Below are 24,306 nucleotides of genomic sequence, written 5' to 3'. Positions count from 1 at the left end.
AGGCATGTTTTGACCACCAGGGGGAAGTAACAATCCACAGCCTTTTCTCCATGGGTCTGATAAATCCCCAAGCAGCGCCGTTCATCATTCTCCTGGCTGCCTGGACAGCACCTCTCCCCTCGCCCTCGAAATCCTTTTCCATCACATCGTCCTTCTCTTCGCTTCATGCTCCTCTCTTGCTTATTCTTATTTTCTGTTGGCATTACTCTACACCTGGACAGTCCTCCATCCCTCCCTTATCTCCCTCCATCCATGCTTCTTCTTCCACACCCCCATCTCCCAGCCTTTCATCCATGAATCCCCGTGGGCTGTCTTTTCACCCGCCAACGCGTCCTGTGTGTGTTCAAACGATCACGAGTTAGCTGACCATCAGCCTGACGCGGATTAAGAAAAATGGGAAGTACGACCCTGCTCAAATGCTCTCCACACTAAATCTGTCTTGTTTTCATTGCTTTTAATAAAACAAAAACTTATGATCCATGGCAACCATAACAAACTTCTGCTTTTGTATGAGAGAATTCAAGTAGTAGTGCATCAAATGGAAAATGCCTCCCAAAACGAACCGATACCACCCTTAATTGCCTCTCCCAATAATTCCACTTCCCTCCATTGCTAGTCACACTTCATTAAATCAACGGACCCCTTGCTTTTCCATCCAATTAAGACCCCAGTTCATTAACACAAAGGCATGACTTCCCTTCCCAGGAGCACAGGCGCCCCCCACTCTGCCTGGCTGTGACTTAGTGCCACGCTCCCACCTCCCACCCTCGGCCACCCACTCAGATTCAAAGTGATCGAGCCCTTCGTTCTGACTGGCTGTACCCTTGACTACACTCTCCAAACTGCGCATGCAATCCAGTGCACACACCAAGGTCCTGCTCTCCCTCTCTCTGCCCCCTCTGTGTTTCTCTCTCTCTCTCTCTCTCTCTCTCTCTCTCTATTTCAGCCTCACCATAGAGAAAAAAAATCCCATCAATACATCACGGGCTGTTGAAGATGGACTCCCTGAAGAAAGGTAGGTGCCTTTTAAATGCATTCCAGTTGGTAGATATCCGACTACATCGGACTGACACAGCAAAAGCGCCGGCTACAAATTGGCCCCATTTTCCTGCAGATTTTTCGCTTCACGGGCACATCAGATGCAAAGAAGAAAAAAAATCATGAAAGAAAATTCCATGGGGCGGGGGGATGATGTCACGCCACATCGTTTGGCTGACTCATCCCCCTTGTGGTTTGGGAGGTTCATTTCCGCGACGGACAGATTTCACCCCCCCTGGCTCTGCAGTGTATGGGTGCGGCTAATCTGCTGTTCACAGCCGTGAGTTACCACCGGGCCCCTACCTGACTGACTGCTACAGGCCCAGGGAATACATTGCGAGGCGGGGGGGGGGGGGGGGCACTCTCAGAGCTGATATGGAGTCTCCCGCTGTGGCTTCTTACAGCTAAGCTGAAGAAACTACATTAAGGCAGGGGGAGGGGGTGCTTCTTTGGGCAAATAACTCTGGATGTTTGGTGTCACCGTGGTGAGATGGGACCTGTCCCCGAAAGTGTGCTCTCGGACACTCCATGTGTTTGGATGATCGGAAATGGGGAATGGGAACCTTTACACACAACCAGTGAAATACAGAAAGTAGAGTTCTGCTGTACTGTGAAACACAGGCAGCTTGGCGGGGTGAGATCAGGGGGCAATCTGTCTCTCCTCTCCTGTGCCTGTACCAGGGAGTGGCAGCCCAGCTCGCAACGCTTTGCATGTTGTTTGGTTCACCTGCCTGTCTGATTCCCGGAAACTCTGCCCTTGTAGGCTAACCCTATCCCGCCTGCAGCCCCGCTCAGGTTTCATGTGTGAACACTGAAGGAAAAGTGCATGTGGACATTGTCCAGCATGCTGATGAGCCATTCCCCTGAAACGGCAAGGTGCCGAGAGGAAGACCCCTCCCACCGGCACCCAGGTGACCGTGTCGCTGCTTACCGTACACCAGGAGAGCGTAGTGGTCGGCGGCGCGGCCGTAGTCGTTCTGCGCCTGGCAGAGGTATGTGCCATTGTGCGATTGGCTGAGCCGCGCGATGCTGAGGGTGGTTCCAGAGATCTCCGTCCTTTCCGGCAGCGTGTCATTCACCCGGGACCACTGAGGATGACGCGGGCTGGCCGGAGAAAGGGAAGAAGGGAGGCAAGGGGAAGCAGAGAGGTGAGCAAGATGGATACAGTTAGACAGAGAAAGACAGTAAGGGGACCACGGACAGAAAAATGGAAGGAATAAATCAGAGAGAGGAAGGGATGGAGTCAAAGAATGAAAAAGCGTGTGTGCGAGATGAAATGAGTATCCGCGAAAATCTATGTTCCATATGCAAGCTTCACCGCTGGCACCCCCTGTCTGAGACAAAGTGAAATTTGCTGGCTAAGTCTGTGCCCCCTCAGAGGATGGTGCCCTAGGCTGCCTAATGGGTTGACCGGCCCTGGATGAGAGCATTAAGTCATCTAAACACCACAAAAGGAGTGCAGCCTGTAGGAGACCTGTGACTCGAGCCAACTGCAAGCTCCCCTGCAGGCAGGAAAACCAGATTAATTTGCTCCTCCTCGCCGGGCAAATTACAATCTGGGAGCATCGGGACCGTTAATCCAAGGAGAAACTTTTAATTGAATCCCAGCCGAGCGTAGCCCAACGTCAGCTTGAGACAAACAGAGACACCAATAGACGGGCTCGGGCAAACAAGCAGGCGGTGTTTAATCGGAGATTAGTGGCTGACCGAAGCACCGCTGCGGGGATCGTTATCTTATGGTAGCCCAGGGGACCATGCCCGTCCGAGGCAGCCAGGCGTGGCCACCATGCCGGGGGATGCGAGTGTATCAAGGGCCACTCAATCACTGCTGCCTGCCGCTACAGATAGGATGAGGTCCAAATACAGGCTCGGTGGGGGGGGGGGGGGGGGGGGGCGCTGGAACAGAGCTTTGGAAGCCGCATCAGGGGCTGGACAAGGGACAGTGTCGCTGGCAAGCAGATGGAGATGATCCATGCGAACGTGCCCACACACACTCAAGTGCAGATGGACTGTAATTCACACAGTTTCTGCTACTTTACCCCTCATATGCCAACGCAGACAGGCAGAGAACGTGCAGCCACTTACAGTGGGTTCCCCGTCACTGAGCAGATGAGGCTCAGCGAATCACCCTCTCGCAGGATCCCAGTGGGAGGCACGATCCTCACCGTAGGGGCGACTGGAGAAAGTGGGGGCAAAGGAACACTCACCAAAAGGGAAGAGCAACCAGAGGGAAACTCGCATTCCTCAGGGATGACCAGTGACCCTCGTAAGGGTACCGATGGTAATGGCCTCACTCACAGTGCACGTCCAGCCGGTAGTGGCGCACTTTCTTCTGCCCCCCCAGGGACGGGTGCATGGCCTCGCAGGTGAGAGAGGCACCATTATCCCGGCGCTCCACAGGGATCCGAATGGTGTTTGACACGCTGACCGTCTTACTGTTGTCCTGCTGGGACACGACCCCTGCCCCGGGAACAGACAAGCAGAATGCATTATGGCCGTCCATCCACTATCATCTTTCTTGTGTGATCACAAGCTTTGCTTCCTTAATGCTGCTCTAATCGCTGCGTGATGGGTGTTCGATTTAACAGGCCTGCCAGTTCTCTACAACACAACAAATGAGACAGATGGAAAGGAGAGATGGGGGCTGTGATGGGAGAGAGATCTCTTGGACCTCGATGGTTCATTTACATGTGAATTTTATTACTTCATTCTCAATTGCTTCTACTTCCTAAATCAAAGACCTGAAGAGGTCGCAGAAAGAAAGCAAAAGGGAGAGATAGTGTCTTAATTAAACTACGGTTCTGTCTGTTGGGATCTAGGTGAGCAACCTTTAATATTGGGCAGGATTTAATCAACCTGCCGGCACAGCCCTGATTTGGTCCATGTAACCTTGTCACGTCATGGAACGCTTGCATGGAGTCATGTAATGTGACAAGGGGAAGAGAGAGACAGAGTCAGGAGGACTGAGGAACAGAAACACATGGGTGAAGAGTGGGAGTCAGCCAGGTAGGTGAGGGGTGGACATTGCGAGAATCAAAGGGACGGGCAAGGCTGTGACAGACACCTGGGATCTCACGGCGGTCCCTCATCCAGCGGAGGGTGGCCGGGGGCTTGCTACGTGGTGAGTGGCAGGTCAGCTCCACCTCACCACCCTCCACGGCCTGCGTCTTGACCTCAACAGTTGGTGCCTCCGGCGGCACTATGACAGTGAGCGTGGCCACTTGATGGTGCGTGTCATCCGTGTAGAGCTGGCAGAAGTAGCCGCCCTCGTCCAACACACTGACATTACTTAGGGCGATGCGTACCAGCCGGGGGGTGAAGAGCACCATCTGGAAGCGGTCATCCTTCAGGGCTGAGGGAGGAGAGAGGCGGGAGAGGCAGAAGAAGAGCGAGGGGAGGATGGACGGGTGCCAGTGTGAGGGGAAAAGGGAGCAGAGAGAACAGATGAAGAGAGTAATAGGCAAATAAGAAATGAGTACAGAAGAGAGAAGATTCAGAAGAGAGAAACGGATATGATACAAGTGGGTTGGAAAGTTAATTTGGAAGATGAGAAGAGGGGAGGTAGGAAGGGGTGTGGAGAAAGGAAACAGAGCGGTGGAAAAGAGTGAGGTGAGGAACCAAGAGAGAAGAAGCAAGTTAATGCAAAATATTTCAGCCGACCTACTCTCCAGTAACTCTTGTGCTTGTTAGCTCTGCATAGATAAAAAGCAAGGAGGATGGAGAAGAATATGGAGTAGAAAAAAAATTCTCTTTTGTTGTCAGAGAAAAAGAGAAATCAATGGCAAAACGGGGGTAATAATAACAGATAATGATAATGACAGTCATTTTCTGACAGAAACTCAATGTGCATTGTGTGATAAAAATCCTCACATTTGCTTCATATCAGCTGCGTCAGCCTTGTTTAGATCCCCGTCTCTTTCTTATTTTTTGTCACCAGGCCTCGCGGGTGTGAAACAGCTCGACGTCTGTTTAACATTGCTCATCACGATCCAGAGATATGGAGGTCACGTATTTGCAAGCATGCGTGTGCACATGCATCTGCATGCGCCCACAATGCCATGGACATCAGAAGAGCAGGCAAAACACTCCCCTCAACAGCGCCCTGACGAAATGCCACAGCTTTTGTTCCACGCATTCGTTTCGTGTGGACATTGCTACCGACGTCAAAGGGCTACCATGTTAAAAAGCCTCAAAAGCCATGCTTTAGGATTCAGCTCCTTTCCGCTGTACTTTCTATAGCCTCAATACCCACCCTCTGGCTAATATGGCTAATAAACAATCAGGTGTTATCGCACTACTGAGGGGTCACTCCTACCTGTGGAGCTAAGACAGGGAAGAATAATGATTATGTGTTGCTTCCGGCAACAGCAAAAGAGGGGAAGCCCTCAAGACAAGTGGAGAACGGATTAATAGGTCGAACCTAGCAAGGAGTGGCGCTTCCAGGAGCCATCCATGGCACTCCGCCACCTGAGACACTCACCCCTGGTTCCATTGAAGAAGAGGGTTTGCCTGCGTGGGTTCTGGATGACCACGATGGAGCCGTCGTAGTTCTGGAGTCGACAGGAAATCTGGGCCGTTCCTCCCTCCAGTACGGTCACATTCTCGGCCTGCACCGCCTGGCATCGCACTAAGCAAGAGAAGGGGGTGAGGAGGGCATGAGGAAAGGGAGAGAGGGAGAGAGGGAGAGAGGGTGGGAGGGAGGCTGCAATTTAACACGAGCAGAAAGAAGACATAGGAAAAGCACAAGAAAGTTGGAACGCTTTTGAAAACTCCAAATTACATTTTCTTCCCAGTCACCCACAGATAATGAAAATGACACGTCCTTTTTCTCACTATTGAAGAACATATTTGCAAAATTAAGTTGCCCTTCAATCACTGTGTATATCCCTGCACCGAAACACCGGGAAAGTGCCTCACTTCAGAATTTTAAAATCAATTTTACCTCTGACTTCTCCCCAATATTTAGCGACTGAAAAAAAACCCCCACAGTTTGCGTAGTTATTGCACTTGTTTCTTTTAGCCAACCTTCACACAGAGCCTGGCTGCTAAAGCCCTTGTCTGCCATGGAGGTGGGGGGGGATGGGTGTTCGGGATCAGGAGGCGGACGGAAACGCTTGAGAAAATATAAACGTTTTACAAGGGTGATCATATCGAGAAGGATGGAGGAGCAGGGAGGTAGAACCAGAAGAAAGGAATGAAATGGTGGATATCTTTGGATTTTCCATTTAAATTATTCTTGATGGATTTAAGAGGAGCCCTAGCACTTTCACTCTCCTTTCTCTAATGACCTGTCTTAGCTTGAGAAGAGTAGTTAGATCTTCTCATGTCTCCGGCGATCTTAGGGCATGTTAAAATGAGATTGCTATAGGAAATCAACCCTTCTCCCCCTCACTCCCATTCATAACATATCTCAGTCTAAAATACCAGTTATTTCTCTCCTGACTAACTAATGTTTCATTTACAGTTGTGTTTCTAGGCTGTTTACTGCTCCAAATAATTTAGATAACAAAGATACTTCATCAAATTAAAAATGAGATATCAGTGTTTCTCCCAAGAAATTAAAAAAGACAGCTTTCGACTGTGAATTCTTCCAGTGGGGAGGAAGACGGCAAGTGTGGCAGCAGAGAAAATTGAATAGTTCTTCAACCCAAACAGCGTTTCTGAGCCGAGTCAGCGAGAGCCCTTGGACACAGATGATGACCTGAATGTCCAAGAAAACAAACTCCACACCAAGAGCCCGGGGAAGATCAGCAGTTCATCACGACAAAGGCTTCCAATCTAACCTCATTTAAATTTAATTCTGACTTTATTCAACTTGTGTGTGAGGGCATGAACAGAGTGGGGATGGGGGGATAATAAAATATTGACAGTCTGGATATTGAGCCATAATGAGAGAAGCAGGGGAGAGTTGGGAAGGGACAGAGTACATCCTTAAATCCCAGACAATTATTATCTTAATTGTGTCCATTATTAATCTTTTTCCTTTCATCAATATTGTGATTCATATCTTAGGGAATCAGCAGTGTCCCCACCCTCCTAATTATTATTCTAATGACTGTTAGTCCCTGTATTAGCAGCCACTTTTGGTTGCTATTGTTTCAAAGACAGCCATTGTTTTAGCAATGCTATATTCAAAAAGCGTAGGTATGGCCGGTGCTAATTACCGATAAATCAGCACTGTTAACCATTAAATACTGTGAAGCTGCAGAATGATTCGGTCTGAGAGGTGAAAACAGGACTAACTGAGCAGCGGTTTAATCACTTCAGTGGCGCACAGCTGCCAGCCTTCCACGCCAAGCACACTGAGGCACACACAATGCGGCAGTGGGTGGCATGACGCGCATCGGACGCCTACGCCTCCTGCCAGAGCGACTGGAGGCTCCCGACTGGCAGGAAGCCCCCACAATGCCACCGCAGCTGGGCAAATGCGGGGTGGCTGCTCCACGATCAGAGCCGACGTGTCGCCCCAATCCCTAGACACCCGGCAACGGGTGTCACTCTGAGTAACCGTAGAAAACTAAAGACCTGCAGTATTTATCAGGTCCAGTCAAACTGTGCCTGCAATCAAGTACACAACAAATACCTCAAGATTTTAGTGGAGGAGGCCTTGCAATCAATAGGCAGCCATTGTATCGATAATAAATACATAAAAGCAGTCTTGGCTGCAGTGCACCAAACCTCCAGCTGGGGGCAGTATGTCGCTACAAAAATAATAATGATATTAAAAATAATGGATTGCATGGAGCTCCTAAAACCAGGGCCTTATTTACGGGATATGACATCCCCAGCAATGGGTGATAATTCCAGATGCATAAATAAATAAACTACATGCATATACAAATAAATAAACAAGGCCACATCAACACCATCTAATGGTCCTGCAGGAGTGGTGAGTTATGGTTAACAGAGGGAGATGAGCTGGGGGGGGGGGGGGTAGCCAGGTGCACCGCAACTCCCAGGTGGTAGTAAATCACAGGGGCCACCATAGCATGTGGGATTAGTGACCTGAGTTACAGCCAGGAGATAATACCCTGGGGGGAGACTCAAACCCCAGCGCACATAGGCAGTCATGTGGTGGCCCCCCACTGATGATGCAGCAACTGTGTAGCGGCCTGCTGATAATGCAGCAGCCACGTGTCCACTCCTGCTTTTTTGGGCACTCCGTTTATGTTTTTTTCTTTAACATTGTTTATGTTTCCTCCACTCCCCTCTAGCCTTTTTTGACACACACTTTCAGCTTTATGTCCTTTCTCTTCTTCCTGTCCACTTTCACCTCAGCTTCCCCTCACTGCCCCCTTCCTTCACCCCTTCCCCTCTTTCCCCCTGTGAATTTGCTACTGCTTGCTTGACTTTTTCCCACCCTCTCCTTCCTTTCATAGATAAACAAGCATGAGTTTTAACTTTAGGTCATTAGAAGCAGCTGGATTTGAAAATGGACAGGACCTGTGACAATGCAATGATGTCCTCGCTGAGAAATCTGCACCCCATTTTCACATCTAAAATTAAGTCAACCTCTCCCAGGAATTTTTCACATTGCCAATCGACTGCTGTGAAAAATTCCAACTATAAATAAAAGATAATCTCCTGCAAACGTTGTGCCCGTCTTTCGCATTACCTCATTCTGTCACCCCCACCCCTTTCCCTTCTGTCTGACACCTTTTTACTGTCATCATCTGTCTCCAGCTTTTCCACCCTTTCCTACTTTTTCTACCTCTTTCCATCTTGCTTGCTCCATCCGTACTTTTATTAGCCTCGTGATTCCTCCCCACTCGCCTTCATTTCTCATCTGATCTTATTTTCTCCCTCCTTTACTCCTACACACTACCTCTCCATGTTCTCTCCTCGTTAATCCTTCCCTCCATCCACACCCCCTCACTTTCAGCCTCCATCTCTCTCTCTCCCTTTGTCTTATTTCTGTTTGGCTTCCCTCCTTCCTCTGTCTCCTTGTCCTGCTGAAGCTCTCCCCCCACACCTCCCTCCATTCTCTCGCTCTTGCTATCCGTTGCTGATCTCTAGCTGTTCTTGTTGTTCCTTTCAGTCTCTGCAATGCTCCTGTCTTCATCTCTCTGTCTCTTTCTCTCTCTCTCTTTCTCTCCCCTTTGCCTGTTTATTTCCCTCAGTCAGTAAATGTGATTTGTTCTGCAGTTCAAGACTGCGGCATAATCACCCTATTTTTATCCGACGGGGAGGAGGGCAGCAGGGATAGGGAGACCCAGGAGCTCTGGGAGAGAAAGGACTAAAAGTCCCCCAAGTTCTGCCTTTCGCTGCAGCCCTCACCTCACATCACCACTTTACAATAATTGGTCCTCTCTAGTGGGTCTCATTTGCCTGGCTCCCATCATCTCTCTCTTCCACCCTCAGTCCCCCCCCCAGTTCTCTCTACTTAACTTCCATCATTACAGCCAAAAAGTCACCCCCCTTTACCACCCCCTTGGTGAGCCTGGCCTTCCTCTCAGCCCCCCTTGTCACCGTGCCAACGGCTGTGGTCTGTCTGAGCTCCTCTTGGTGCCCCCTTTCCCTGACCTTCACTCCATTCTCTGTGTTTTCCCATCAAAGTCGGTCTGTCTCTCAGTTTCTCTCCACCCGCCCCAGGCCCGCTTAAAACCCCACGACTCTCGCTATCTCTGTTCTCCAATGCTAATCCAGGTTTTAGGCCTCCAGCAGACTGTGCCAGAGGTTACAGACAGACGTCTATCCCCAGTGCTACATTACTGCCACATGCCACAATAGCCGTTTAAGGATATTTACTCAGAAATTACACATCAGCTGCCCCTCAGGGTCAATTTACAGCCAGAACACGGCATTAGACCTCAGAAACCTTAACCTGAGTAGCCCTCTAAATTTCCAATTCAAAAAAATTATTGGCACAAATTACAATTATAGCTCTGAATATTGTTTACAGGCTTGTTGTTCTTTTCTAATGGCAAGCAATCAGTCGCTCCCTGCACGCAACACACAAGGTGTCTGTTTCCAGGGCAGTACTCATACATTAGTATTGTAATTACTGGTCAAACTAATGCACAGAATGAGTGGTAAAGGCATTATGACTAACAACAAAACCACAGCAATTAATCTCAGATAATCATTTGCTCCTCAACCTGACACCCTTCCAACCCCACAGTCTGCTTCTCTTCTTTTTCTTCTTTGGAGATGCATCAGTGCCTGCAGTCTGTCCCCATCTTTCTGCTCTCCTGTCACCCTACTCATCCCTCTGTCTCTCTCTCTCTTCCCTGAGCAATGAGGAGGAAAGGTGAATGGACTTACGGTCCAAGGAGAGCAAGACAGCGACCCAAAGAGCCAGGGGAGCACCCAGGAGGAGAGGTTGGAGACCGGGCCTCATTATGTATTGAGTCTGGGCTGTGAATGCCCCCTCTGTACAGGCCAGGCGACAAGCAGAGTGTGTGCGGCACCGGATGGAATCAGGAGCGTGGGTCAGCCTCCAGAAAGCACCCTGTGCTGGGTGCCGCCGTCCCGTGCAGGGGCTGGCCTGCCTTAACGTCACACCTGCAGCCGGCTACACCCAGTGACAGGGAGCAGAAGTAGTTCCACAGATTTCACTCGCAGGCTGGATCGCGCCTAAGTGGACGGCCCTATTCCCACACTGATGTCCGATTAAGTTACAAACCACAGGATTGTTGGTCGAATTTCTTGTTTTATGTTGCTACCATAATTATTGAAAAATGCTTCCTGGAATGCACAATGTTGTCCTGTCCAATAATGTCCTGCGCTCAAACCTTAGCAGGCTACTCCTTGACCAATGCAGAATCCATCACTGTGTCCGGAATCAGATCGATCCCATTTAGCTTTTTCTTTCTCCAACTGTCTTTCTGTCTCCGTGACTCCAGTCCCACTATTTGTCCCGCTTGTCCGGAAAAACAGCAGCCCACATTGCCCCTGGACCAGGTCGTCTCTTGCTGTCCCTTCTGTGCCGATCTGTAATTCCGATTTTCCGCTCAGTTTAATGTGAATCTGTCTCCCCGCTCCGCCTTTATGTATGCCCAGCTTTCCCGTTTGTCCCGCTCGGCCCGCATTGTTTATGTAGGCTGTGCCCGTGTAGATGGCATACTTAACATATTTGTTTTCTTTGCAAGGGTTGGGATGAGGAGGCAACAAGGGCAGCCATTGACAACCCCTAAACAGTCACACACCCAGCGACTGCCTCTATCTATTCACTAAGGGTGTATAGTTGTATCTGTTTGGCGAAGACTTTTGTTTGACCCTTTCGCTGCAGATCACAAATTGGCCAGTCTTCTGCTTGCCACGGTAAGACACCAAGCTCATGGAGTTCTGAGAATCCTTTCTTATCATTTATGAGGATTTATGAGAAGTCCATTGAGGGTCCAGTGCTGGCTGCGCCCCTGTGACTGAATGTGTCTGTATGTGACACCATATAAACATGTGTACACTATGTGCCTTTTTTAAAAATTGGGTGCATTGTGGGAACGGGGGGAGGTCACTGAGTTTGTTAGTACTGATTTGTTCCACCTACCCCCCATTCTTAATAATATGCATTTGTTAGCAGGCTACTTTGCCACAGGTAATCCAACCTCCAACATGACTCGGAACCAGCGATCTCTCCGTCTCATCAATCTCGGGTTAGTTCACCTGTCTCCGCTAACCCAGCTCCGTCAGCTGTTCACGTTGCACCGGTGCCAATGAGCAGGCAAGTAAATGCTGTCCTGTGTCACGCATTCCCCCCCGCCATGAATGCAGCATTTCCTCCATGCAGCTCTCTTCCGCTGCAGCTCTGTAATGTGTTTGCTGCTTTTGTCGAGCTACATTTATGAAAAAGGAGCCATGGCTCCATCCTTCTTTCTCTCTTTCCCAGTTCACACTGAAATCAGAATTTTAATAGCCTTCACTGGCACCACAATGGAATAAGTGTTGCCAAAGCACTTAAGGGGCTGAAGTTGGGCTGTGATGGAAATATTAAATATTATTACACCCCTAAAAAGAGCCTTAGCTTGTTCAGGTGTGCCAAAAACATCTTCAGCACATATAATATCAAAGATGTCAGAATTATAAATACAGTAAAACCTTGGATTGCAGGCATAATTCATTCTGGAAACATGCTCGTAATCCAAAGCACTCGTATATCAAAATGAATTTTCCCATTAGAAATAATGGAAACTCAGATGATTCGTTCCACAACCCAAGAATATTCATATAAAAACGATTAATACAAAATATAAAGTAAAAATACATAAAACAAATTAACCTGCACTTTACCTTTGAAAAGAATCGTGGATGGTGTGAGGGAGACGAAAGAGAGGAGAAGAGGAGGGTTATCTTGTATGACTTTACACTATAACAGCCGTTTTTGCCTCCTTTTCGATTTTGCGGAAATGTGGACATTGCATTGTCGTTAAACAGATTCATCGCTCTCACTGCTACAGCCTTATTCGGGTGGTGCTTTTCTACTTAATTTTGAGTGTGGGACGCTGACTGAAAGAATCACCCACAATCCCGCAGCGAGGGAGAGAGAGAAGAACCATCAGCTCAGTTGTGATTACATGACGCTCGGCAGGCAAAATGTATACATAATACTCGTATTGCAAGACCTCGCTCATTTATCAAGTTAAAATTTATTTTAAAATTTTGCTTGTCTTGCAAAACACTCGCAAACCAAGTTACTTGCAATCTGAGGTTTGACTGTACTCTTAAAACCATGAACATGGCTATGAGACATTCTGGACACCATGTGTGAGCTGTTCCCTAATCACTATCTCTGCATCAGTAGAAGTGATGGCATTTCAAATGCTAGATCTTATTGACTATTTATCAGAGATTAAAAATGTATTTCTTAATGCAATTTTAGTATGAAAAGATATGGGATGGAGGGATAGTCTTGATGGTTCTGATAATGGAATTTCATCTGTCTCCTGTAAGATGATGAAGGCAGGTAAGTTAAAGTGCTTGGAGGAGTGCAGGGGCCCCTGCATGCACTAGAGTATTTTTGCCACATTTCATATGAATGGACTGATCGTCATGTACTTGGCCTAAGCTTGTCCCAAAGCTGCTCCCTCCCACACGCCGCATCTTCCGTTTCTACATCCCCACTCGTTTTCCTGGGGTTTGCTCGACCACGTCCTGTCAGCTGTACTCACTACTTTCCGGCCCTGCTGGAGTCCCCAAAACGTCATGGCCCATCTAGCCCGAGCCTCCATTGCTCATAAACGAGCCTCCCGGGTTTGGCAGCGCAGTCCCATTAAGAGTTCTACACCTCCTTCCAGAGCTCACCCCCCTACACCCCTCGCTTATTGTCATGGAGAAAAGTGGCTTAGATCTGCATACATGTACCATGATTCGGGAAGAGCTCTGGGGACCTGCGGGCTAGCTGCCAGCACCGACCGTCAAACTGCAATGTCGTCTCCCGGCTGGGCCAGATGGATGAGGAGTGAAATTTTAAAATGGCAATTAATTATTTGTGGCTTTTCTTAGTTTTGAGCCTTCACTGTTATTCATGTAATTATTCTGTTATTTTGCATACGCCATACGGTACGATGAGTCCCCATCATAGACCACATGTTTGTTTTCATGAAGCCGACTATATGCTGGCCTGCTGCATGTAAACACCGCCTGGCAGAGATGAATGACTCTTCCCTGTCATCCCCTCACTCTCGACGAGGCAGGTGTAGCTGCAGTTGGTGCTGCTGCCTGACTCATAGCCCAGCAGGTGCAGAGAACTGCCTGAGGGGGTCTTTTTTAGTGGCCTCCCCCTCCCTCCCATCTACAGGTTGAGCTCTGTTACTCTCTGTACCATCCTGCTCTGACCACAGGTACTTGCCAATCAGTCCAGCCTGTCCGCCTGCAGCACTCCAGCTTGCTGGCTGTTAGACGAGCCCCTGTCCATTCTTGTTTAGAATGACTTTAACAATCCATATGTATCGTGGCTATTTTCCCCTAATAATGACGGAAATGATGACGAAAGGATCGATCATTAGGACAGTAACCATGATAACGCAGTGCCGAGTGCAGCATTGTGCTATTGTGTTCCGACAGCACACTGGCAAAAGCCTGGCCTTTTTTACGCCAATTCACTGACAGTTAACAATATGATTACTCTCCAAAATGACAATACAATCTTCCCTTTCTCTTTCGCTCAATAACCCTCCTTTCACAGGTTTTCAATCATCATCTTTCTTCCCCAGTAACCTCGAGCCGGTCTCTGTACCTTGTGTTTTTGTCCTCAAATTGCTCTCACTCACTCACTCACTCACTCACTCACTCATTCTATTTTCATTTCTCATTCTTTTGTGAGAGAGTGAGAGAGAGAGAGAGAGAGAGAGAGAGAGAGAAAAGTCACACACTCATCAGTTTCTGGGCCTGGCTCTTGACGAGCAGATTCGCAAGGAGAATATTAACGAAGTTCCACGGCCAATTAACAAGTAGCTCACATAACCATTTTTTCTTTTTTTAGCATTGAGCAATGCGATGGGCAAGGAAGCGAGGGAGAAGAGAGCAGTGTTGTGCAGAGGGGTTAATGTGAAATCACAGAAATATAGAAGAGAGAGAGAGTGAGAAAGAGAGAGAGAGAGAGAGAGAGAGAACGCCTCGGAGACAGTGGGATGAGGAAGGTGAGAGAGAGAGATTAATGCAGCACAGTCAAACTGCTTGACTGGGCTCTACATGAGGTGTGCCATGCAGAAAAAGAGGGTTAATTCGATGGCGTCACACACTGGTGCAAGCACAGGAGCTGGACGCTGGGCTCAGAGACGGCCCGGAGGCTGGGAGAGAGCCAGGGAGCCGCGCACATGGCACGTACAATTTCACAGACCAAACATCATTATGCTTTAACTCACGCCGGCAGGAAAATGGGGAACGAGAGAAAATAAATGAGAATTAGGAGGTGGATTGAGCTGAAATAATTAGAAGGTCTACTTGTGGCATTCATTTTAAAATGCAAATCTGTTTAATTTTTCCCTGCTTCTCTTCCCCGCACCAATCCCCTACTATCCACACACCCCCACCCCCACTCCCCCGCTCTATTTTCCCTCCACTGTCTCTAAATTAACAGCGGTGCTAATATATTGCAGGTTTATCTGCCCAGTTATTACTGTCCAGCAGACAGCATGTGTGTGTGCGCATAAGGGTTTACACACGTGTGGATTATAGGAATCACCACTGAGAAAGACAGCTGTCCTGATCTAATTACAATCTGTCACTGCATTATCTATTTTCTCATCTTTTTTCTGCCTCTCTAATCCTCTCATCCTTTTGTTAATTTCTAACTTACTGCCCCCCCTCCCCATCATGACCCACTGCCGCATTTTTTGCAGTCACTTGACACACTGTTACCCAGTTTTGCTAGAATATTTACAGATTGTTCCTTGGCCAACAAATGTATCTGTACTTCACAATAGAACTGGAGATATTCAGGATTATCTAACTCACTCTTCAAAGAGGCTTCTTAAGTGTGGGTGGCACCATGAGTTTATTTAATTTTTTAAATATAATATTATTCTGTTAACAGCAGCCTATTACTAGAGATTACCCTTATTCCCACCCATAGAGGAATACAATAGGCTCTTTTAGTTCATTCTAGTGCCATTTTGCAAGTCATTTTGTTGGTATTTGACTTCCTTACATTCCCAGTCCACATTCCATCATTTTCCACCTATCATCTTCTCAACTGCCGACACACCTCCTAAATCTTAACCAACTGGAGATGCTGCTCTCTTGGAAGTTTCCACAGTGATTGAAGACACGGGGGGAGAGGCCTTTGAGCAATGACATTTAATCTGTCCCCGCAACTCCAAACAGATTCACACTGGCCTCTGTCCTCTGTCTCCCTGAAGTCTCCATCTTCAGTGACTGCCTCAGGTGAACACTGAGCACTTTACTCCTTCCTGTTCCATCAACCTTCCAACTGCCTTCCTATTCATTAGTATGGTGGAGTTGTCTGGCACAGACTGTGCAGCCAGGCAGGGTTCAGAGAAAGGACGGGAGAGGGGGGGTTAAAGATGGAGGGCACACCTCCGCTTACAATTTGCCAAGCAGAATGTCTAAAGAAGACTCCATGGAAGGTTCCTGCAGGAGATCCACTGGTTATGAGAGACCTGGTGGCCTCAGGCATGGCTGATTTACTTGCATTTTACTTGCATACTTGGGGTTATGTGCTCACAACCATTCACGGAGGTGGAACGGTGCTGAATTGACGAAGCACACAGAAAATCGGGTGGGGGGATGGTGTTATTTTGTTGTACAGGACAGTTATTGTTCATTCACAACAAAGGCAAAAGAAGGCAGAACATAGGAGAGCTTGTGTCTGGTTGTGGATGGGGGTTCTATAACCACAGCGGGATAAATGTGTCACTAGATCAGTCTGTCAGTGCTGATGTTAGCCAGAGGCTAAAATTCCACATAATTCAGAGGCCAACGTGCATCATTTCTCCTTCCCAAATACTCAATGTCCATTCTTTACATTTTTGTCTGCCCACTCAGTCCATCCTTACATCTATCCGTTTTCTCGGCAGCCTGGTGGCTCCCTGCATCGTCCATGCAATCAGACGGCCTGTCTGCTCAGAGTCACGCCCTCTGTGCCACCCCGCCCACCATAAACTAAAAACACTTGGTCTGTTGTCCTCAGCTTGGCTATGCCAGACAAAAGCCTTCTCTCACATCTTCCTATTGTCTCTTGCTTCCGCATCATTTTTCTGCTCGGTGGATAAAAGGAAGGGGATGTAATGGGAAGAGCGCCACCTGCTGTTAGTCAGTGGATCCAATGTGGTGTAGTGCCTGATAGTCCCTTCAGTGTAGAATTCTCCCCGCAGCTGCTGATGAGGAATTCCGGCCCGTCACCACACTTACGCATTCGAACCTCCCGATTCCATCCCCCTCCATTTCAGCTATATACCCTGAACTCTGGGAGCCCACAGCAGTCATCTGGCAGCATAGACAGCAATGTCCCACCCAGCAGTGGAGCCATATAGATCAGCGGTTGAAAAAGGACCCGACCCCATGGTTTGCAGCAACAACCCGTGGCCAAGTTTGTGGTTACAGACCTACTCAGCACTACCGCCATCGCGGCTGATCCCTGCTAGCACTCATATCAGCCCCTTGGTGGACGACCTCGTGGTAACAAATTAATAAAGTTAAAAGGGAGAAAACATGGGAACATGGGAGGACAGTGGCAGAAAGAGTCGGCAGCATGGGTCAACTTGCCAAAAGGTTCCAGAAGCTTCCTCACTCGCTTTAGGGGCAGGGGGGGCCTTTGATTCCGGGAAGCGAGTAATTATCCGCCCTGCTGGGGCTCTGCTCCGGCTTGGCACATTCGGTCACTTCCTTCTCATCGTTTGCGCTTTCGAATCCTAATTATTTTTCCAATTATGCATACACGGCTACCGTAAGTATATTGTGTAGTACAGATAATTTAAAAATGAAACCGAAGTGCTTCTAAAATTGTCCGGTAAATGCCTTCCATGAATTTCGTCTAACTTCTACTCGGATGTGCAGGTAGATGGGGGTGAGGGGGGGGGGGTGCATGGTGGCCAGAATGGGCCTGGGGAGGACGGCAACAACGGCATATGCAAGCTTGTGTGCGACGCGGCGCTTGGATGGGGAAGAGAACATCTCTCGCTGTGAGCAATCTGTAGCCTGCACTCCTGCTCCTGCATCCCCCACCCCCTTAGCAGTCTGTAAAGCATGCCCTGGCTCGGCCCTCTCTCTTCCTCCAGCCCCCTCTTTGCCCCCCCTCCTCTCCTTCACTCCCCATCTCCACACGCATACCCATTTTCAGGACCCCTTATCTCTCCCCTGCATTACCTCCCTCCCCTTGCATTTTACCTGCCGCGCCTCTTTCGTCATCCGTTTATGGCCAAGATAGAAGTGGCAGTGCTGTCACTTCTCAGCTCTCAGCCTTCATTCTGCCATTTGTCAGGTACCGTCTCCCCGTTTCATCTGTTTAATCTCCTTTTCTTTCCTTTTAATAAGTTCTTTTTGAGCCCCCCCCACACACACACACACACACACACACACACAAATATAGACCCCTAGCCTATCTTACTGTATGTGAAGTTCCCTCCCCCGGTGCTTTTATAATTATTTGTTCCCATTCAGTCCCTTGTTTTCTTCCTACTAAATCCCTCCAGTACTGTCTATTCCTTCGCTCTTTCTAGTATAAACAACCCCTTCTTCTTCCGCTACACCCCCCCAGTTGACCTCTCTTTTTTCTAGTTGCTTACTTCACTGTCCAGTGTTCAAAACCCCCCATCCCAGTTGTGTTGCTGTGCTGCGCATCACTGGGGGTCGTCATGACAACGTCACCCTGACAACAAGCCCTCCTCCTAGGGTTCCACTTATTTGCATCTCATTTGCATGTTGTCACAGCGACCGGCGGCATTTGACTTTGACAATAAAGGAGCTGGTATAACCCCCATTTTATTTCTCTCCACTTCATCCCTGTGATTTTTACATGACCCCAATGGCTTCCCATTTCTCTTCCTGTCACCTTCTGTATCAATCCCCCATTTCCATCTGTGACTGTCCGTCTTCCACCCACTCTACCCTCCTGTCTTAATATATTTCTGAATGTTAGCACTAATTCATTTCACTTTTAAATTTCTGTGGTACTCCTCTCAGCCTGTACTTTTAAATGTCTTCCCAGCTTGTGCTTCCCATTGTTCTGGCCTGCTGTCACTTCCCTCCCATCTACTAGCATCCTTGCTGTGTGGCAGCTCACACTCTGCTTTCTGTTTGTCCAGAAATAAAGGAATGTCTCTTCCAGTTTCACACACTTTTCCTCTCCTCTATCACTGCAAACACAGCTGCTGCTGTTACAATGGTCCCACCGTAGGTAAACCCAGCAGAAGCAATAATTGGAATTCCTTCACCATAGCAGTATACCAGCCTTACAAGCATTATTCAAGGGGGTGTGAATTGAAACCTACTTTTGTAGCATTTTTGACATATTTTAAATTTCTGATTCACTTTGGACCATTTTCCTTTAGCAAAATGCGAAGGATTTCAGCAAGGTTTCAGTTAAATACAACAAACAGGATTACCAGTTCTAATTCATTTTTTTTTCCGAGTTGGGGCCTTCCTGTTTTATTGTGTACTAAACTGGAAAGCAGTTTGCTAGTAGCATAAATGACATTAGAATAATTAAATACTGCTACCTATTGTTGCATAATCACAGTGTGGACATATAAAGTCATTTGTGTGTGTGTGTGTGTAGGGGGGGGGGCGGGAGGTGGGGTTGGGCGGAGGGTAATTTTATATGCAGGTTATAGGGTGTGTGTGTGTATTAGGTTTAAATTGCATTGTGGGGACCAAATGTTCTTTTTGACATTTTGACCATTTTTCAGGTCTCCACAAAGATCTGTGAATGCAATCAAAAAACTAAAAGTCTTCTGTTTTGTTTGGTTGCTTATGGTTAAACTTAGGGCTGGGTGGGGATTAAGGTCGTCATGTTGGGATTAGAGTTCTCCCCATATAAGTGAATTGGAGAGTCCCCACAAAGATATAATTACAAACCTGTGTGTGTGTGAGCAGGTATACCTATCCTTATGAGGATACAATGTCCTCATAACGTGATAAATATCTGTTTTTTTTCCCTTATGGGGACCTCTATTTTATAAAAATCAGTGACTGCTATGAAAAAACTAAAAATGCAAAAACTCTTGCATTTTGCTTGGTTACTTATGGTAATAGTTAGGGCAGGGTGGGGGTTAAGGTTGTCATAGTTAGCGTTAACATTTTTCCCATAGAAGTGAATGAGCAGGCCCCATAAGGATAGGTATACCCTACATGCGCGCGTGTGTGTATGTGTGTGTGTGTGCTCGCAGTGTCCCCGTATGTGTTTGTGTGCGTGTGGGTCACTGTGTTTTTTTGTGGGTTATTGTGGTTGTCACAACAGTGCGTACATTTTCCCTCTCCAGCAGTCTTGTGTAACAATTCAACAGCCAAAAACGGCAAGACAGAGCGAGCTTTATGAAAATGGACAAACTGTCTGTAAGAGATGGGGGAAAAGATGGGGGCAGGGCATTCTCATTCATTGATTTAAAACAGAGGAGTGTGCTGGGGGAGGAAAAGAGGAGAGTGAGAGAGAGAGGGAGGGAGAGAGAGAGAGAGAGATGAGCTTGAACACTGTGGCTACTATAACACACAGACACACTGAAAGAGAGGGACTGTGTGTGTGTGTTTTTGTGTGTGCACACGTGTGTATGTTTGCACGTGTGAGTGCATGTGTGTGAGCATGTGTGAGCGAGTGTGTGTGTGCACGTGTGTATGTTTGCACGTGTGAGTGCATGTGTGTGAGCATGTGTGAGCGAGTGTGTGTGTGCACGTGTGTATGTTTGCACGTGTGAGTGCATGTGTGTGAGCATGTGTGAGCGAGTGTGTGTGTGCACGTGAGCGCATGTGTGTTAGAGACAGAGATAGAGGGGGGATTAAAAGAATGATTGACTAGAAGTGCTAAAGCCCCCCAAGGAAGAATAATGTTTATCACCACTTCTCTATTCACTGGTTCAATTTCATGCCTTTCTCTATCCTCCCTCTATCCTCTCTCTATCTTTTCATCATTTTCCCTGTTCTGCTTCTATCCTTCCCCCCGGCCACACAGACTCCATCCAAATTGCCCCTCCTCATCTCTACCCACAGCCGTCCTTCCATACTCATTCTCCTCATCTCTACCCACAGCCGTCCTTCCATACTCATTCTCCTCATCTCTACCCACAGCCGTCCTTCCATACTCATTCTCCTCATCTCTACCCACAGCCGTCCTTCCATACTCATTCTCCTCATCTCTACCCGCGGCCCTCCCTCCATACTCATTCTCCTCATCTCTACCCACGGCCATCCCTCCATACTCATTCTCCTCATCTCTACCCGCGGCCATCCCTCCATACTCATTCTCCTCATCTCTACCCACGCCCATCCCTCCATACTCATTCTCCTCATCTCTACCCGCGGCCATCCCTCCATACTCATTCTCCTCATCTCTACCCGCGGCCATCCCTCCATACTCATTCTCCTCATCTCTACCCGCGGCCATCCCTCCATACGCATTCTCCTCCATGTTTGCATGTACACAGCAGTACTGTATACTTCTCCTACTCCACAGGCCAGTATTGTGGCCATGTGACCGGCTGCATTCTATAGGAGCACCTTGGCGTCATTGCATTGACACATTCAGTTATATGTTCGCGAGACTGGTTCACCATTCTAGGATCTTATGCATGTTTATTTCCCTGAAATGATTTTCCCATCCCTTAGTCTATCTTCCATAAGTGCTTATCCGGTGCAGGGTCACTGCGATCCCAGGAAGGCCAGGATGCAAGGCAGGGGGCGCCGTGGACAGGATGCCAGTCCATCACAGGCAGTACCGAATTTAGGTGGGTTAGTCATGGGCTTAGTCAAATGTTGCTGTAACAACCAGAAAAAAAAACATTTGGGAGCCCCAGACTAGTTTGTGCATAAGTCCCACCTTAATCACAAGACATACACAATGATGATTTAGAGACACCAATTAACTGAACTGCATGCGCACACGCACGCACACACACACACACACACACACACACACACACACACACGCACAGTTGTATTGCTACCAACGAACCATTCTTCCAGCAATCCTCAGCTTCGATTCAGAGCTGGTTCCAGCCTCCCTTTTACTCTTTATACTTGGCCTCTTCCAAAAATACACACACACCTATACAGTACACTCTTCCTCTGGTATTGACCTCTCATTTTAATTTTTCCTCCTCCCCGGCTCTCCTGCCCTCCCTCTGGACTCAATTATCGTTTCCCCTGGACATGACCTAATTAGCTTAAAAACTTTGGCGAATAAATAAATAAATAAATAAGGGATTTAAATAAATAAATAAATAAATAAATAAATAAATGTAAATTTGTGAAGTGGTACATGGGGGAGGTGAGTGCAGTTAGTGGCAATCCCCACACTGCAGTGGTACGTTTCTCTTCGGTTATGGGCGTGGAGAGGCTCTGGTTACACCTGAGCAAGTGCAGATATTGTGCACGCACCGAGCCGCTGAAGTATAATATCCTGGAGTATGTAGATCTGGAAGGACGGGTAAACGATCTGAGAAAAAATTGTTTAGCGCTTTTTATTTAGAGCAAAGGTAGTACAGCCCTTAGAGAGGCGTTAGAGCGGCAAATATCAAACAAAGAGGGACGAAGAAAGTCACATTGCTGCAGCAAAGGTGCAGCTTCACTAGCAGACAGTAGCCTGATGGTCCGAGAAAGTGAGAGTGCCATCATCAGCACTTCCCACTCCCAATGACCTTTGCCTTCTTATACTCAAACAGACCATCTCCCTACTCCTTCTTCCTGACCAGGATCAGCTTTGACATAATTAGAGATGCACATAAGACATTATCATAATTGCTATCCCAATTACCACTGGCCCTGTTATCATGTTTAGGGATATTAGCATTGCCACCATTGTTAATGACATCATATGACCTTCTGCTGACTTCCCCCACCCCGCCCCAACTCCCCATCCCCACTTGTAAACCCCAGCCCCCTACTCAACCAACATTACCCCCATCTCCATGGAGACCGGTGCCTGGCAACAGCTGGAGGAGAGCGGTTGCCATGACAGCAGAACGCTATTCCGACCGAACGAGTGGTGATGTCATGGCCCCCATACCTCAGATGCAAGAGGCTATTATTGTTTTTCCTTATAAACAGTTTTGTAATTTTATCCTCCACTGTCCCTCACTTCTTGACAATGACTTGTTCTCATTATGATGCATTATGATATATTCATAACAGCATACCCTGTCCTCCCATTCACAACCCTCCCCCCACACCCCAAGCAGTCCACACTGCTCTGTTAGCCCTCAGAAAAGGATGACACTCAGTTTTCAGGTATCCCCCCACCCCACTAAGTCCATGTGATGGATGATCCTTCCTTCCATCACAAAACAGGGATCATTTTAGAGAAAATTTCATGGCTCTGTTTTGAGGCAAAGACACCAGCTGAAAGCAGGAGCCACAAGATTCAATGCAAGGACGTATCAAAGATCTGCCCCAGTGTATTATTCCCGCACAGGGCACCACATCCCACACACACCGCAACAGACCAACGGTACCTGTGCAAAGGCCCTGGCTTGGAGTTCTGCGCCTTCCAGCTGTTTAAAAGGTGATAATTGAAGCGATGATGACTTTGCAGTGCCGTCTCTTTAAATTAGCCACCGACACGGAAGAGGGGAGCCATAACCGGACTGAGGAGCCGATTTGCTCCAGTGAGAACGATGCCCTCATCTGAATCGTGCAAAACAACCAGAAGCGCCACCCGTTTTCGGAGGCTGAATTTGGTGACGATATCGACATGTTCCCCGATTGATCCCAATCCACTGGGTGACACACCAGCCTCCATGCTAATCTTCACCCATTTATCCAGCTATATATTTTTGACTTCAGAAGTCAGATTAGGTGCCCCACACAAGGGTACAACAGCGGGACTTGAACCTCGGTGGGCACAGTTTAATCAGTCAGGCAGCTTCTCAGCAGCCTCATTACTCATAAGATGGGAGGGTATTACTGCGACCCAGCATTTCATTTTTAGATGCCTGACTGCACGCACCACCAGCCCCACGTCCACCCCCACCCTCACACGCACCTCCACCCCCAAGCCCCCACTCCAGCATCCATTTTCAGGTGCCTAACTGCACACAGCCCCAGCCCGAGCCTCCATTTTCGCTTGTTCTGTCTGAGCGCCCAAGAAGCGGTGCTCTCTGCAGAGCAGCAACGCGCAATAATCTTTAAATTGCACGTCGCACTCCCCGCTCCCTCTCGCTGGAGTCCCATTCACACCTGGTCCTGGAAAGCGAGGGGGGGGGGTGAGAGACAGAGAACAGGAGAAAGTTGACTCAAGAAACAAAAGCATGTTGGAGGGAGTGCACTGGGGCGGGGGGGGGGGGGGGGGGGAACACTAGAGTTACTGTCTAAGATAGACAATCAAGAAGCAGGGAGAGCAGATAGATGGTGTGGGGGTGCGCGTTTGTGTGCCTGTGGTTTGTTATCTTAACAAGGAACTAAGATGAAGGACAAAGACAGGAAAGCAGACACAGAAAAATGAGACGGAGAATGGGGCTGGCGGAGGAAGCAGCGACACTGATACAGAGGGAGAGGGAGTGGGGGGGGGGTACACTGATTAATTAAAGATCTCTATCTGCGGCCATACAGTGGCTGGCCATAGGGGCCCAGATGAAGAGATGGGAGCCCTCTGCCTATTTGCATGTGTGAAGGGGGGGGGTGGAGGTGGGCGGATGGGGGAGCAGTGATGATCTGGCTGGAAAA

General features: G+C 48.1%; 1 protein-coding gene across 4 annotated transcripts in view; it reads right to left on the bottom strand.

Moving 5' to 3' along the window:
- cadm4 (cell adhesion molecule 4) overlaps positions 1-24,306 on the bottom strand; it is a 54,976-nt gene that overhangs the window by 7,292 nt on the left and 23,378 nt on the right. The window contains exons 1-6 of one of the 4 annotated variants that reach the window (XM_049024309.1): positions 10,303-11,102; positions 5,519-5,665; positions 4,103-4,390; positions 3,337-3,498; positions 3,124-3,214; positions 1,970-2,142 (exon numbers count right to left, since the gene is read on the bottom strand). In XM_049024309.1, the coding sequence (XP_048880266.1) occupies positions 1,970-2,142; positions 3,124-3,214; positions 3,337-3,498; positions 4,103-4,390; positions 5,519-5,665; positions 10,303-10,378 (937 nt within the window). In that variant the 5' untranslated portion in view covers positions 10,379-11,102. Of the gene's footprint in view, positions 1-1,969; positions 2,143-3,123; positions 3,215-3,336; positions 3,499-4,102; positions 4,391-5,518; positions 5,666-10,302; positions 11,103-24,306 lie in introns of those variants that run through there. The other 3 variants (XM_049024311.1, XM_049024312.1, XM_049024310.1) reach the window with 3 other exon arrangements.

This window comes from Brienomyrus brachyistius, chromosome 9 (genome assembly GCF_023856365.1).
Source record: "Brienomyrus brachyistius isolate T26 chromosome 9, BBRACH_0.4, whole genome shotgun sequence".
NCBI classification, from domain to species: Eukaryota; Metazoa; Chordata; class Actinopteri; order Osteoglossiformes; family Mormyridae; genus Brienomyrus; species Brienomyrus brachyistius.
This window is presented reverse-complemented; position numbering and strand designations above follow the sequence as displayed.